This window comes from Populus trichocarpa, chromosome 15 (assembly GCF_000002775.5).
Source record: "Populus trichocarpa isolate Nisqually-1 chromosome 15, P.trichocarpa_v4.1, whole genome shotgun sequence".
Classification (NCBI taxonomy): Eukaryota; Viridiplantae; Streptophyta; class Magnoliopsida; order Malpighiales; family Salicaceae; genus Populus; species Populus trichocarpa.
The window spans coordinates 8,919,148-8,933,241 of record NC_037299.2 but is presented as its reverse complement, the minus strand read 5'-3'; the positions used below and the strand labels follow the sequence as shown (position 1 = coordinate 8,933,241).

The window sequence follows — 14,094 nt, the reverse complement described above, 5'->3', positions numbered from 1 at the left end:
CTTGTTCCCGAAGTAAAAGCACGATGCCATTGGCTTTTTATTTTAAGGATTTATTCAGTGTATGCGCCACAACGGTAAGCCCTCACTTTTACCGTCAGAGATTCCAATCTATCGGTAGTCACGAGGATGTTTGGAATATTAAGATGAGCGCTATTGCAGAGGATAAGAAACTGTTGTTTTATCCATATTTATTTTACAAATTTGGTGCGCCTGGTTTTTGGTAAACTAGTTTTGGTAATTATAGATTCATTAACAGTCAACTTCTACCCTCATAGTTTGAAGCTTGCTAATATTAGTCCTATTAGGCTTAAATACGAGAAGTTCTAGTACATTTATTATAATATAATTATAAAATATTAATGTTTAAAAGTAAAAATAATATATATATATATATATATAATATAATGTTTAATTAATCTTAATATAATTTTATTTTCAAATGAGCATATTAAACACTTTACTAAATATATATAATATAATGTTTAATTAATCTTAATATATTTTTATTTTCAAATGAGCATATTAAACATTTTATTATCTAATTACAACTATAGTTGCAACATCAATTATAGTTACAATATATAGTAAATGATTAGAAATAACATACTTTTAATTTTAATAATGTTTTTATTTTGTTTTTCCTATTTTTATATCAATTATTTCTTAAAATACCCTATAAATATTGTAATATCTAAAAAAATCCTTTAAAATTTCTTAAGCCATTTAATGGTTAGGGGTAATATTGGAATAATATGCAACTAGAAGATTCACATTGATAATATTTGAAATACAGGGGTGAAAGTAGAATGTTGAAGAATCTATAAGGGCAAAATTGAAGTTTAATCCTAGGTTTCTGTTTTTGTTTTTTTTAAAAAATTGTTCAGTACAGAGTCACAGTACAGAGAGTAAAGACGAGAGAGAGAGAGGGAGAGAGCAAAGCAAAGCAAAGGAAAACAAAGCAAAAGAAAAAAGAATAAGCAGCAGCAGCAGCTTTCGATAGATCACAGAGGCATCTGTCTTTCCATTATTCTCAAGCTCTCTATACTCACTGACGGACGGTACTAACTCTCTCACTGTTTTTTTTATTATTTTGATTTTTGATTTTGTAATTGAAGCTGAGATTGTTGTTGTTCGTAAATGGTAATGTTTTGATGCATTAAGGAAAGGGAATGATAGATTTGTGGTCTTAAAAGAAGCACATTTGTCAGGTAACTTACAGATCTGGTTCATATCCAACTCCTTTTGCTTTTCTAATTTTTATTTTCCTTAGAACACAGCTAGTCTGGTTCGAGTGTTTTTGCGAGTGTGTTTTCTTGTTAGAAAAAAATAAATTAAAAAGAAAGGGAAAGGATTATGTTTTCTCCGAGTTTGCAGTTTATAAATGCTTGACACGTGGCGGGTGCAGGGGTTTCTGCTCCTGTTTATCCAGCTGCTATGGGAAGAAAATCACCTGCAAAATGGATCAAGACTGTTTTGTTTGGAAAGAAGTCTTCCAAATCTTTCACTGTGAAAGGAAGGGAGGTAATAATTAGTACCCAGTTACTCCTTGTTAATATCATATTGCCTGCCTTAAGTTTCGCAACCTTTGATTCAATCATCTATCATGCAATTAGTTTGGAAGAAAAAAAAAGAGAAGATAATGTTGGTACAACTTCAGCTTTACATAGTTTCATGTAATTATTATTATTATTTTTTGGTCTCAACTCTTGATCATTGCTATAAACTGACTCTTGATCCTCGCTGTGTTGTTCCCATTAAGGCGAACATTCTTGGTAACGATACTGTACTCCAAAAGACAAGCTCTTATATCCGAACAAAAATGTACCTACTAATTCTGCTTCTGAACTTTGATCGGATCCATGTGCAGAGACCCGCGAATGAGAAAGAGACATTGGTTGCTGTCAGGGCCGTGGAAGCGGATGTGACCTCAGTTCCTCCTGTGGTCATGCAGACAACAACCCCCACTAGCACTAATATCATTGAAAGGATGTTAGAACCAGAGAGCAGGGAAACTACAGAATTATCACATGATGGGGGTATATTGTCAACTGGAAATCAAGATGCAAATTATTCTCAAGTGTACACTCTTGATGATGCACCATCGAGTGCTGAAAAAATAAGGCTTGATGAAGCTGCAACAGTGGCACAAGCTGCATTTAAGGGTTACTTGGTATTTTTTCTGTTATTTTATTATTACTGTTGTGGATATTTAACTAATTTGTCGTAACATTATTAAAATTACTTTTCTTGCTTTTGGTAATGGTTGTGTGGCATCTGTTTTCAAGCTTTTGTTTCACCTACTGCACAAACACAATTGCTTTAAAATTAGATACAGTTTTATATGGATCATTTTCTTTGGCTTATCATTTTGTTCTTATGGGTCTTCATTTTGCTTAAAAAAAGTTATTGAATCTTGTAAAATTAGCCTGGTGGTGAAGCATTACATTGCAGTGTGCAGATAGGCGTCTAACTTGTGGCCACCTTCATTGACTTTAGGGTCAGGCAGATAGGTGCATGAATGGTGGCCATCTTCATGGACCTTTAGGGTCAGACTAGGTACCAGGTATGCAGGGTTGGCTCAACTGCCTGCGGTTGTCCTAGTCCAAGCCCAAAGGTTGATGGCTAATTGTGGCCTTCATGGAGTTAGTTCGGGTCTATATGCAGTGTTCTCATGCCCCTAATGTGGTGTAGCTAGCATGAGGGTGGCATTAACTAAATCTCTAATTGCTGAAATGGATCTTAGTTGATCTTCTATCCATTTCTTGTTGTAGCTGTTGCAATTTTTTTTGCTATTTCCTGACACAGCATGTCAAATCATGTTTTGTAGAGGTTATACAATCACTGATATAAGTTTATTTTGTGAAGGCTCGTCGGGCATATCGGGCTCTTAAAGGCATAATAAGGCTTCAAGCTCTTATCCGTGGACACTTGGTTAGAAGGCAAGCTGTTGCTACTCTCTGCTGTGTGCTGGGAGTTGTCAAGTTACAGGCACTTGTGCGAGGAACAGTGGTTAGGAATTCAGAGATTGGCAATGAGGTTCATAAAATATGTAGCCTAGTGAAGCCACCGGTAAATTCTTGAAAAACCAAACCAACAATCACTCATCTTTCCTTGTGCAATTATTGGGAAAATGTCTTTCCTCTTGGCTTATTCGAGTACCTCTTTTAGAATAATCTGATATTTGAGTCAAGTATATGAATTTAGTTTTCCTTCTTCTTATTGCACTTTTGGTGGACTTGTGGCACTTCCAAGTGGCATGGGACTGTAGTGTAAACTCAGAATTAAAACTTCTTTCTTAAAGAATGTCTACGAATAGGAATAACAAATAATCAGCCTTATTGTTTAAGAATTTAGACCATTAAACAGTTTATTATTGTCAGGTTTCATCCATTATCAAGGCTACCAAAATTTCAGGGTTTCAATTTTGTTTATTGTCAAGCGCTATCCTGTGGAAATCTTAGATGAGATTTTTGGACCCATGCATTCCCTGAAAAGTGAATACGAGTATGATTCATTTTTGTTTCAGTTCTTCCAAGAGTAGTAAATTTAACTAGTTTTAAAGAAAATACACAAGGTTAAGTAAACATATTGTCATTCAATGTCTTTCTGAATCATAGTGCTTACTGTAGTTCTGAATAACAATTGTCTGTGAGTCTCCAATTCTTTTTATTTACTTATCTTTCTTGTAGCTGGTCAAATTATATTGTTGATTGTTTTGCTTGTTCGATTTTCATCATTAATTCTGCTTTCACTCGTGTATCAGAAGGGCACCCTTGCAGATTCTAATGGAGTTGTTATCCAAACAGCCAAGCTGTCATCGAATGCTTTTGTTCGCAAGGTATGGATAGAACAATGATTTGGTTGTATTACTTTACATAGTGGCTTAATTTTGTACAGAAGGAAGCCTTTCTAGAAGGAAAAATTAAGAAAAGCCCCAGGATGTGCTTTCTATGTGTTTATGATTTTATTTATTTGCTTATCATTCCAATGATAAAAAGCTCCTTTTGGTTATAAATAGAATCAACAAAAACCTTAATGAAACCAGATATTGTTAGGACTAATGTGAGTGCTTATCTGGCTTCATGATAACAACCCCGACTATTCTCTAGGAGAAAAAAGAACAACCACCATGGCAAGTTTAATGCAAGGAACTGTGATTTGATTTTATTTATCTTTTTACTTCTGATATATAAAGCATAAAAATCTGCGTACATAAGCACCAAGGGGGTACCAGCCATTGATCAAATGCAACAGAAAATTCCAAATTCTTTTTCCTATATATCATATGAACTACTTCCACAATTAATGCATAAAACTTAGAACTCATCAATAGCGAAAAACTATTAAGTAGGCCTTGGTATATAGTTCTAACTTCTAAGTCAAAAATCCTTTAGAGGGCTGGGAGTTTATTCTCCCCCTTCAACTGATCTTTCCTTTCAAAATATTACTACAGATATAAAATCCCATATTTCTTATTTTCCTGTAATAAAAAAGGCCACAATCTCTTCTTGGCCTAGCATTATGATCTTGATTTGCTGAACCACATCTTTTTGTGATCTTATAAAGATATTGAAGAAATGGTTTTCAATATTTTCATGAGTAACTCGTAGTCATGGTTGACAATCACATAATTAGATTTCATATCTATTTCTGTTAATCTGTGTTCTCTCATAAAGGAAGTTTTTAGGCATGAAATCTTAATAAGAGGGATACCTATCCTCAAAATTCAATTGTTTTCAAGGATGTTTGCAAAATTTGGTAATTCAGACATATTATTTAGTGATAAGAAATGCCATGAATATCGTCATTTTGGCCTGTTTTATGAGATCCTGAAGGAACAGTTCACTCCAGTCTTTTGTATATGATAAAGGGACAGGTGTTGCATCTTCCATGTAACTTGGTTCTATGTGTGTGCAGAGCTTTCTGCATATAAAAATGAAATAAACATGAAAGGTTCTGCAAGAGTATTTGTGGTGAAATTTAGCCGTTATCAGTTAGAAAACATGCATGGATTTAAACAACCCTTTCCATTTGTGGTGCCTGCACTGGGATCAAGGATATTTAGCAGTTATCAATTAGAAAACATGCATGATTTTTAATAACAACCCTTTCCATTTGTGGTGCCTACACTGGGATCAAGGATATTTAGCAGTTATCAATTAGAAAACATGCATGATTTTTAATAACAACCCTTTCCATTTGATCTCTGATGGGACTGTTTTTCCAGCTTCTTGCTTCATCACCTACTGTGATGCCTTTGCAACTCCCCTATGATTCTGTGGAGCCAAACTCGGTTGCAAACTGGTTAGAATGCTGGACAGCTTCCCGTTTCTGGAAACCAGTTCCCCAAGCAAAGAAAATTCCTTATTCAAAAACTCAGAGAAAGCATAGTAATGGTCAAATAGTGGAAGCTGAAACTGGTAGGCCGAAGCGCAGTGTTCGGAGGGTCCCCGCAGCAAATCTTGATAGTACCTCGGTACAAGCAACCTCTGAATTTGAGAAACCCAAGCGCAATCAGAGGAAAGTTTCAAGCCATCCAGCTGATTCAGTGCAGGAAAGTCCGCAAATTGAGCTTGAAAAGGTAAAACGCAACTTACGAAAGGTTAATAACCTTGTGGTAGAAAACTCTGCTCATTCAGAGGTTGAAATTGAAAAGCCAAAGCAAACTCTGGAAAAGGTATCTGGCACTTCAGGTGATAATGTTTTGGGATGGAGTTCGAGTAATTCTGCTGAGAAGATGAAGAAAGAAACTACCATGACAACACCCAATGTGCTTGATGTGGCGAAGAATGAACCAAACTTGATGTCCACGTTGCCTGATGCAGAGACTGCTGAAGAGCCTTTAGAAACGATCAAGGCATTGGAATCATCACATGAAGATCAAGCTGTAGTAGAATCTAAAGCTTCAGTTGATACTGGTGGTAAAGGTGAGAATACTCCTCAACTAAATGGGCAGTCCAAACACAAGGATGATCCAACAATCAATGAAAATCACAAAACTGCAAAGAAAGCTTCAGTTGCAGTGAAACCAGAACGTGCTGAGAATGGGATACAGAGCAGTCCTTCCCTCCCTAGCTATATGGCAGCAACTGAATCTGCAAAGGCAAAACTGAGAGCACAAGGTTCCCCAAGATTTAGCCAAGATGGGGTTGAGAAAAATAATGTCACCCGGCGTCATTCTCTGCCATCTTCAACTAATAGCAAAATCAGCTCCGAGTCCCCGAGGACGCAAAGAGCAGTTCATGGTAGTGGCAAAGGAGGGAACAAGAGCGATAGGTCTTTATTATCTTCGAGAGATGGAAATGGTAAAATGTTTGCTTGCCCCTAAAATCAACGAGTCTTGTTTTTTAATGGATGCATACTTGATTTAGTAGTGAAAATAATTGAGCAATTGTTGTGCAAGTTTTAGCTGCCAAGCATTATAGTTAGTTATAAGGGGGATCAATCAGCTTGTATTTGTCATGTTTCAATGCTCCAAGTCTCCTTAAAATCTAATACCGTGTGAAATTGCCTATTGTCTTGGGGAACTTCAGCTAAACATGAAAGTTTATCTTGTCACTTTTAGAAGATATTTCAATTGAGTAAATGTTCAATTTGTTATCAGAATCACTAATTAGAACTGTTTTCTATTTGACATGAGCAATTCACCTTCTTGTAAACTATAAGAGCTGAATTTTGTTGTGCAATATGAACTTGACTAAGCTGTTCTTCCTCTTTTTTTTTTGGTTATGCAGTGAAGGGAACCCAACCAGAGTGGAGGAGGTGATTGTGGAACATCGCCACCTTTAAGGAGATAGCATAAGGTCTCTTGTTTCACCTGTGGTTTATCTTATTACATCTTTGGTGCAAGATCATGTTGTAACAGTGTGTTGGCTCTGAATTCTCTAGTCTTCTGCCGTGGCTGTTTGTGAGTGAATGAATGTACATCATAGGTTTTTAATTTTCACTCTGCAAAAAATCTTGCATTATTTTCTAATTTGAGCTTGCTTTGGACATGATTTTGGGTGGTTCATAGTGTAATTTTTCTGTTGATTTTCCCTGCTAAAGGCCTCTGTTAGAAAATCTCCAGTCGATGCCTCCATCTTCTTTTCCTCATCAGTTAACTTCATTTCAAGGACCACTGAAATGATATTATTTACTATGTGAAGATGAAAACAAACTCATGTTGCTCAAAAATAAAATCAATACCCGTGGAATAAATCCAAAATATTCACGAAGGATTAAATACAAAAAAGATAAACAAAAACGAGTATACTGCCTACCCACTAGTGTGTTACAAATAAATAAAGCAGGATTCAAATATATATATGAATATAGGAGCCGTCCACAAAGGATTTGCATTAACAAGATTGAGCAGTGATAATCTGATCGGAATCATAGACCAATCCATAAACTGGCCCTCTCCTCTGGCCTCCTAGTATGTTTGTTCTGGCCAACAGTTGCGGTTCTGAACGCAATGGCTGAACATTATAAGGCACAGGCATTTCAGCTGAGTGGCGAGAGATGCAGAGTGACCCTGAATCATCCTGCTCCCAGTATACTTCAACCATAGTGCCACTTGGATTCTCCTCCGAGTTTGTTTCTGGGACCCCTACAAATCTAGCTCCCACGGGAATCTGCATTTTCATTCAAGCACAAAAATTACAATTGATTTTTGCTTGCTACATAAATGAAAAAATGACACGAGCTGTGCCTACCTGAACAGACTTTCCAGAAGTTAAGTCCAGAGTAACCATCTTCCCCTCAGCTGCAGCACTTTCTAATTCTGCTTGCTTGGCAATGTTCAAGAAGACCTCTTCAAGAGTTGCAAGGCCAAGCTGGATGTCTGATACGTTGAATTCTCTCTGTCTAGCTTGAAGCTCCGCGAAGAAATTCTGTTGAGGAATTTGAATGTAAAGAGGAAATGAAAAAAATATAGTAAGAGTTGGAAAATGCTTTAACGCTGGAGAAGGTAAAAAGAAGTTGCATAAGCTTCAGAGTATCTTCATAGAGATGTACACTTGTGCTGATGAAAATGATTAGTAAATTGAGAAATCTGAAATGCTGAAGGAAAAACAATGGTGGGAATAAGGAGACAAATCAGGATTGCTTGCCTTTAAAACGCTCTCTTTATCATGAGGAATGACAAAAGTCAAGAAGGATCTGGTCTCATCTGTTGGTGTTACATCCAAATGCTGTGAAAAACAAAATCAGAAAAAAATAAAAAATGATTCTGGAATTTAAATGAATCTGTTGAATTCGGTCAAGCGTTCAACATACAGATTTAAAGAACTTCTTCACAGCCTCGTGATGAACTGACGAAGTATCTACTGGCGTGCGGGCAGGAGTATGTCCACCATTGGTATCGCCAAATCTCACATTAGCAATAAAACCAGTGCCGAACTTTGACTTCAACCTGATCGAGTTTCCAATGCATCGGAGCCTACCCTTGGCCATAATTCCTATACGGTCACTTAGAATGTCAGCCTCTTCCATCGAATGAGTTGTTAGAACAATGGCGCGACCTTTCTTTGTGTTCTGTATGATATCCCAGACATGCCTTCTTGATATTGGGTCCATACCAGTAGTCTGCAGATCAATAAGAAATTAAATAAATTGATAGTTTAACGAATATATCAAATGAATGTCTTTATGACTCGAAGTATCTGAATCTCCATACCGGTTCATCCAAAATGATTAACTTCGGGTCACCAAGAAGGGATATTGCAACACTCAGACGGCGCCTCATTCCTCCACTGTAACTCCTGGCTCTTACTTTGGCTGATTCGGTTAGTTTCACCTGCGCCAACGATTCTCGAGCAACCTGCAGTCCATGAAAAGGACAGACGATGGTTATTTAGAATGTTTAAGTGAGAAGAACCGGTATGAAAGTGAATAATTCTATCACAGTTGTTGGTCAACAAATTATGACTACAAAGATCAGGATGACTGGTTGAGTTTTCAGGTTCATATATCACATACCGATTTGATTGAAGCCGGGGGGAGACCTTTAATGCTCGCAAAGAGTTCGAGGTGTTCTTCACCAGACAATGCATCCCAGAGGATGTCGAACTATAAAAAGATGTTAAGATTTTAGTCTCGATAGACCAATTAGCAAATAGCTCATGGGGGCATGCTTACAAACTGTTGAGAATATGCAGAGAGCTCACCTGTGGACAAACTCCTATAATTTTCCGAATGCCTGACATGCCAACCGTGCTTCGAACGGAATGTCCATAAACCAAGGCTGTTTATGCAAAGTAGCTATTGAAGTGAACTTCTAAGGCAGTTTCAATGTAATTGTGATTGTGAAATGAGAGTATATTACCATCTCCGCCGGTCACAGGTGTTATGCCGGTCAGGCAATTGATTGTTGTAGTTTTTCCAGCACCATTGGGTCCAAGAAGACAAAACAACTGATCCTTTGTGAAGTTGACCCACAAGTCCTGCAGGTAAAATAGCTAGTATCGGAACAGGAAAGAAGAAAACGAGGGAGATTTCTTCTGCCCTCTCAAACCAGCATGGTACCCATAAGCTGGCAAGGAATTGCTTACCCTAACAGCATGGTAAGGTGAAGTCTTCTTGCATTTGAAACAACCAATATGTGTAGCCCCAGGATACGTCTTTCCAAGTCCACGTATCTGAACTGCAATATCTGGGTTTACTGTGCCGTCTTTTGCATCATTTTTGACGATGTTCTCCTCTTCAAGCACATCTTCATCATCTGGAACAATATGCTCTTGCTGCGGGATATCAGTTATGCAACTACACATGCCACCCTCTGGGACAATAGAGGAAGAACACAGTCAGAATATTAGTCAGCCAACAATAAGACCTAGCTAGAGCTATGAGACATCGACTGAAGTAGAGTTCTCTTTTCCTTAATTACGTATCCTTGCTATATATATATATATATATATTTAAAGAAAGAGACCATTACCTTCGACTTTGTCTCCACCTTTCCCTGTCCAATACCCGGGCTTGAAGAAGTAAAATACAGATTTTCTCACACCAGATACATTTGGGAATATATTATCGAAGTAGATTGCCAAAGCAAACCAGAGAATGAACAGACATATGAGCCATGTGTAAACATCATTCTGCCAAGGAAATATGAGTTACAAACAGCAATCGACAATGGAAGAAATTAAGAGTAAGAATATAAAAACAAAAGGAGATGAAGATTAATTACGAGAGAACTGATGCAAAGGCGCGAGTTCTCAGTAGAATGCATGATATTGTGGCCTATTAGTCCACATTAATATTTGGTGTTTGTGTGTGCGTCGTTCGTGTTCTACTCAGGGTGAGCAAAGCGATTACATACAATTGTCATCACACAATCATCAACGTCAGGTGGACACTTTGATCGTCCTTTCCAGCTAATTCCGAGAGCTTCAGGAGTGCTACTTGCATCAGATAGCACATTTACTGCTTTCGCAAGAAGATTTGGTGGGAAGAATGACCAGATGAGGCGCAAGAAAGCACTAATGCTTTTTTTGTATGGAAATCCAGCTATTGTAATAATCTGCAGTGACAAATGAGATCAATTACCACAACGAAACTCACAGTATTCCAGCATCAAAATCTCAAAGGGGTTTGTCTTAGAGACGGTCTTAGGTTAGGAGTAAATCTCATTTATAAAACATTTCCTATTCTTTGATTTTTATTTGAGAAACCTGCCTGCGTCATAAAACCAACTATAAATATGGAGAAACCCATTGTTGTGCCTGAAGAGGCCTTGCTGATGAAGGTCGACAGCATGAAGGCAAAACCAATCTAGCATCACAAGTGAGAAAAGACAGTAAAAGGGTTAATATGAATAAACTTATATACTAAAAATACTGACACCAGCCTACAGATGAAGAAGAAGTTATCTTACCATGTTGACCTGGAAAAGGAAGAACACAAAGAACAGAACTCCGAAACTGTTTTTCTTGAAAAAATCGAACTGAAACATCATTCCAAAAAGAACCAGTAAGAGTGATGAAATAAACGTGATAATCCCCTCCCATATGATCCATGAGGTCCAATATGCAGATTCATAGAGACCAGTCATATTCATTGCCTGTGAAGAAGATGAAAATGAACCAATAAATAAACTATAATTAGAATATAAAGAATACATCAACAATCTATAAGCTTGTTTAACTCTAGACAGCAGATCGCAAATACCTGGCGAAGTTTGAGCTCTTTCTCGGCCACCAAATTACTGATTTGCAACACAAATCCGAACATGGTGAATGCCAGGAAAAAGGCAGGTCCTACTGTAGCCACCGCAGAAAAGGTAGCTTTTGCAGGGTGTGCAAATTCCGTAAGTCCGACACTCCATGTAAAGGTTGGAACTGGACAATATCCAGAGTTTCAGTCAAAAAAAAAAAAAAAACTGTTTGTTTCACATGATTTTATTAAAGAAAAGAAGGAAATTTGTGTATCTAAAGCAATTTCTACATAAAAAATCTGGCAGATTAAAGATTTCAGACCTTTAATAATAGACCGAGCAATCTCACGCTCTGCAGCAATCTGAAGTGGAATTTGAAATTTGAAGGTGGGATCTTCATAATGGCCTCGCCGAGCAATTGGAGTAGAGTTAGTCTGTAGACCATAGGTGATTAAACTGGGGCTTACATCCACAAAATGCAAAGCTCCTGGGACTTGCATAGGATTTCTAAAAAGCCAATCATCTACTTCCTCTGGTGTCTTGAATGATTTAACCTGCATACGAACAAAAAAAAAAAAACAGATTGGATTACTTTGAATTCTTTTTCCTTCATAGTATTCCCGATTATGTCTAGTAACTGATAGTCCTATAACACAGCAAATCGAACCATCATAAATCCAATACCAGAAGAGTAAAAACAATTATAACAAAAGAAATTCCCATATATAACAACATCCTCTTCTTTCATTTTTCCAAAAACCCAGTTCAGATTACCATAGCATTTATTTATTGTGACAATCACAAGTAAGTAAGAGAGAGAGAGAGAGAGAGATTTGGTTTTTGTAATGAGCTAGAACCCGATACCTTTCCAGGGGGAATTTGCCTATTAGGATTATTATTCATGATGGCTGTCACGATATTGCCAATTCTAGAACTATCATTTCCACTCCAAACGAAATCAAAACAAGGCATTTTAACGTAGAACTTTTCCTCACAAGGAGGGATGGGAGATTCCCACATAGGCTGTGGATTCGTCACGGTTTTGTACCCTGTCGTTGCTTTTGAGCGAGAATCTGATGCCTTCTCGATACCGAACAACAAGAACATGAAGAAGAAAGAAGAGAAGAGCTGCAGGAACGTTGCACTCTTGTTTCTCCATGAAAGCAACAGGTTTTTCTTGAACAAAGCCGTAAATTGCTGGTACAGTAATGGAAATCCGTGTATCAGTTCCATGTTTTTCTTCTCTTCTCTTCTCTTTAATTTTCTCAAGTGAGACAGAGCCGGAGCTTAAAAAAGCGCGGTTCGAAGGTGGTGTCCAGGGCTATTTCTGTCCAGATGTTTGATAATAATCAGGCTTGCGTTTTCCTGGAATTACAGAATGGGCCACTCTGACCAGACTTTTCAAAAACAGGTTGAGGGTAAGGTGGGAAAATGAAAAAGGTAACTGCAACTGGGTTAGAGATTTATCTTAACGGGTTGTTTGACAATGTCTGTTTTTAAGAATTTTTATTTTTAATTTTAAATTACTTTTTTAGATGAAATGTTATAAAAAATAAAAAAATATTTTAATATATTTTTAAATAAAAAATACTTTTAAAATAGCTAACGTGGCATTTATTTTTATAATGACAACAATTAAAATAAAAAAATCATTTTTATAAAGTTAATTAATTTATAATCGTATTTATAAAGTTTTGGGAAAGGGGAAACTACTAAAATTGTCTAATTAATTAAATGTAAATCGCTCATTTTAATGCTCAACTTTATACATGATTAACTTAAAAACTAAAAAGTGTGCAGTGAATATTATACAGCCGGTATTGATTATTTTCATACAAAACATCGTGGATAACATTATTTATTTTTGATAGTTTATTTATATGTATGTATAATATTTTTAATTTTTACTTCAAATTTTGTTAGCAATAAAAATATATTAAAAAAATATATATATATATATATAATTTTTTATTTAAAAATAATATCTAACCCCAAAGTAAAAAAAAAAATCTAGTTAATTACTAATAAATGAATGATTGTGGTGTAAAGGGCTCGGCATATTTGTCAAAAATGGATAATAATTTTTATTTTTTAGTTTAATGTGAGTGTTCGGATCAGTTTGCGCATACCTTAACTAATCCCACAAACCCTAAAATTAACAATAATATAAATTTTTAGTAGTCATTATATAAACAACAATAATTTAAAAGAATGTGTTGTTGGTGTTATTTCAAGTAGCGTGGATCGACGATGACTTTTGTGGAGGATGGATCCAAAAATATCTCTGTCAACCTTCTAGAAGAAAGGAACCAACATGAGACTCTCACTTGATAAGACCACAAATCTAAACAGAGTTGACTTTTTCGGCCAATAGCGTAATAGCCACAAATACTGGCTATTAGATGTTGGAGAGAGGCCTCCAATACAATTAAAAATCTTGAAGGTGAAACCATGAATCCCCTCAAGATTTTTAATTTTTAATTTATTTTCATCTTGATTTTTTAACTTAATTTTTTTATTTTTTATTTAATAATTCTAGTTTGATTTTGTAAATTTGACTAAATTTTTTTTATTCACATTTTTTTTATTGGATCATTTTGTTTTTTATTTAACAATTACAGTTTAATTTTATAAAATTAATGCTCATTAAACCATAAAATAATAATTGGAATTATGAACATATAAGATGAATAAAATATTTAAAGATAAAATGATGGAAGTACAAAATAGAAAAAAAATACATAACCCATTGTAGATTGCAATAGTTACTCACAATGTTTTTTTATTTTTTTATTTTTTTGCACTTGACTTTTTTTATTTCCAATTTAATATTTTCATATTAAGTTTATTTTTTTATTGAGTTAATGCTTAATTTGATAAAATAAAATTTAATTTTAATGATTCAAATCAATAAAAATTTTAGAGATTAAATTTCAAACTAAAACAAATTTTTTTTT

At 35.7% G+C, this 14,094-nt stretch overlaps 2 protein-coding genes across 3 annotated transcripts; one reads left to right on the top strand and one right to left on the bottom strand.

The window, feature by feature from the left end:
* The first annotated feature begins 875 nt into the window (after positions 1–875).
* LOC18105804 (protein IQ-DOMAIN 31) lies at positions 876–6,995 on the top strand. Of its 2 annotated transcripts, XM_006374418.3 has the most exons (8): positions 876–1,058; positions 1,162–1,208; positions 1,406–1,521; positions 1,868–2,170; positions 2,866–3,069; positions 3,764–3,838; positions 5,228–6,305; positions 6,735–6,995. In XM_006374418.3, exons 3-8 carry the CDS (start codon positions 1,435–1,437, stop codon positions 6,764–6,766), a joined length of 1,779 nt encoding a protein of 592 aa, XP_006374480.1. In that variant the 5' UTR covers positions 876–1,058; positions 1,162–1,208; positions 1,406–1,434; the 3' UTR covers positions 6,767–6,995. The 2 variants fall into 2 exon arrangements, with proteins under 2 accessions (XP_006374480.1, XP_052303403.1); XM_052447443.1 differs by lacking the exon at positions 1,162–1,208 and having other exon boundaries at positions 888–1,058.
* Positions 6,996–7,165: 170 nt separating this feature from the next.
* LOC18105803 (ABC transporter A family member 2) lies at positions 7,166–12,406 on the bottom strand. The gene is made up of 16 exons (XM_024586189.2): positions 12,002–12,406; positions 11,460–11,691; positions 11,152–11,321; positions 10,859–11,044; positions 10,660–10,755; positions 10,304–10,504; positions 9,920–10,079; positions 9,534–9,760; positions 9,308–9,425; positions 9,150–9,226; positions 8,962–9,051; positions 8,660–8,803; positions 8,260–8,568; positions 8,094–8,174; positions 7,698–7,874; positions 7,166–7,616 (listed from the first exon to the last, which is right to left on the bottom strand). Exons 1-16 carry the CDS (start codon positions 12,368–12,370, stop codon positions 7,341–7,343), a joined length of 2,913 nt encoding a protein of 970 aa, XP_024441957.1. The 5' UTR covers positions 12,371–12,406; the 3' UTR covers positions 7,166–7,340.
* Between the last annotated feature and the right edge of the window lie 1,688 nt (positions 12,407–14,094).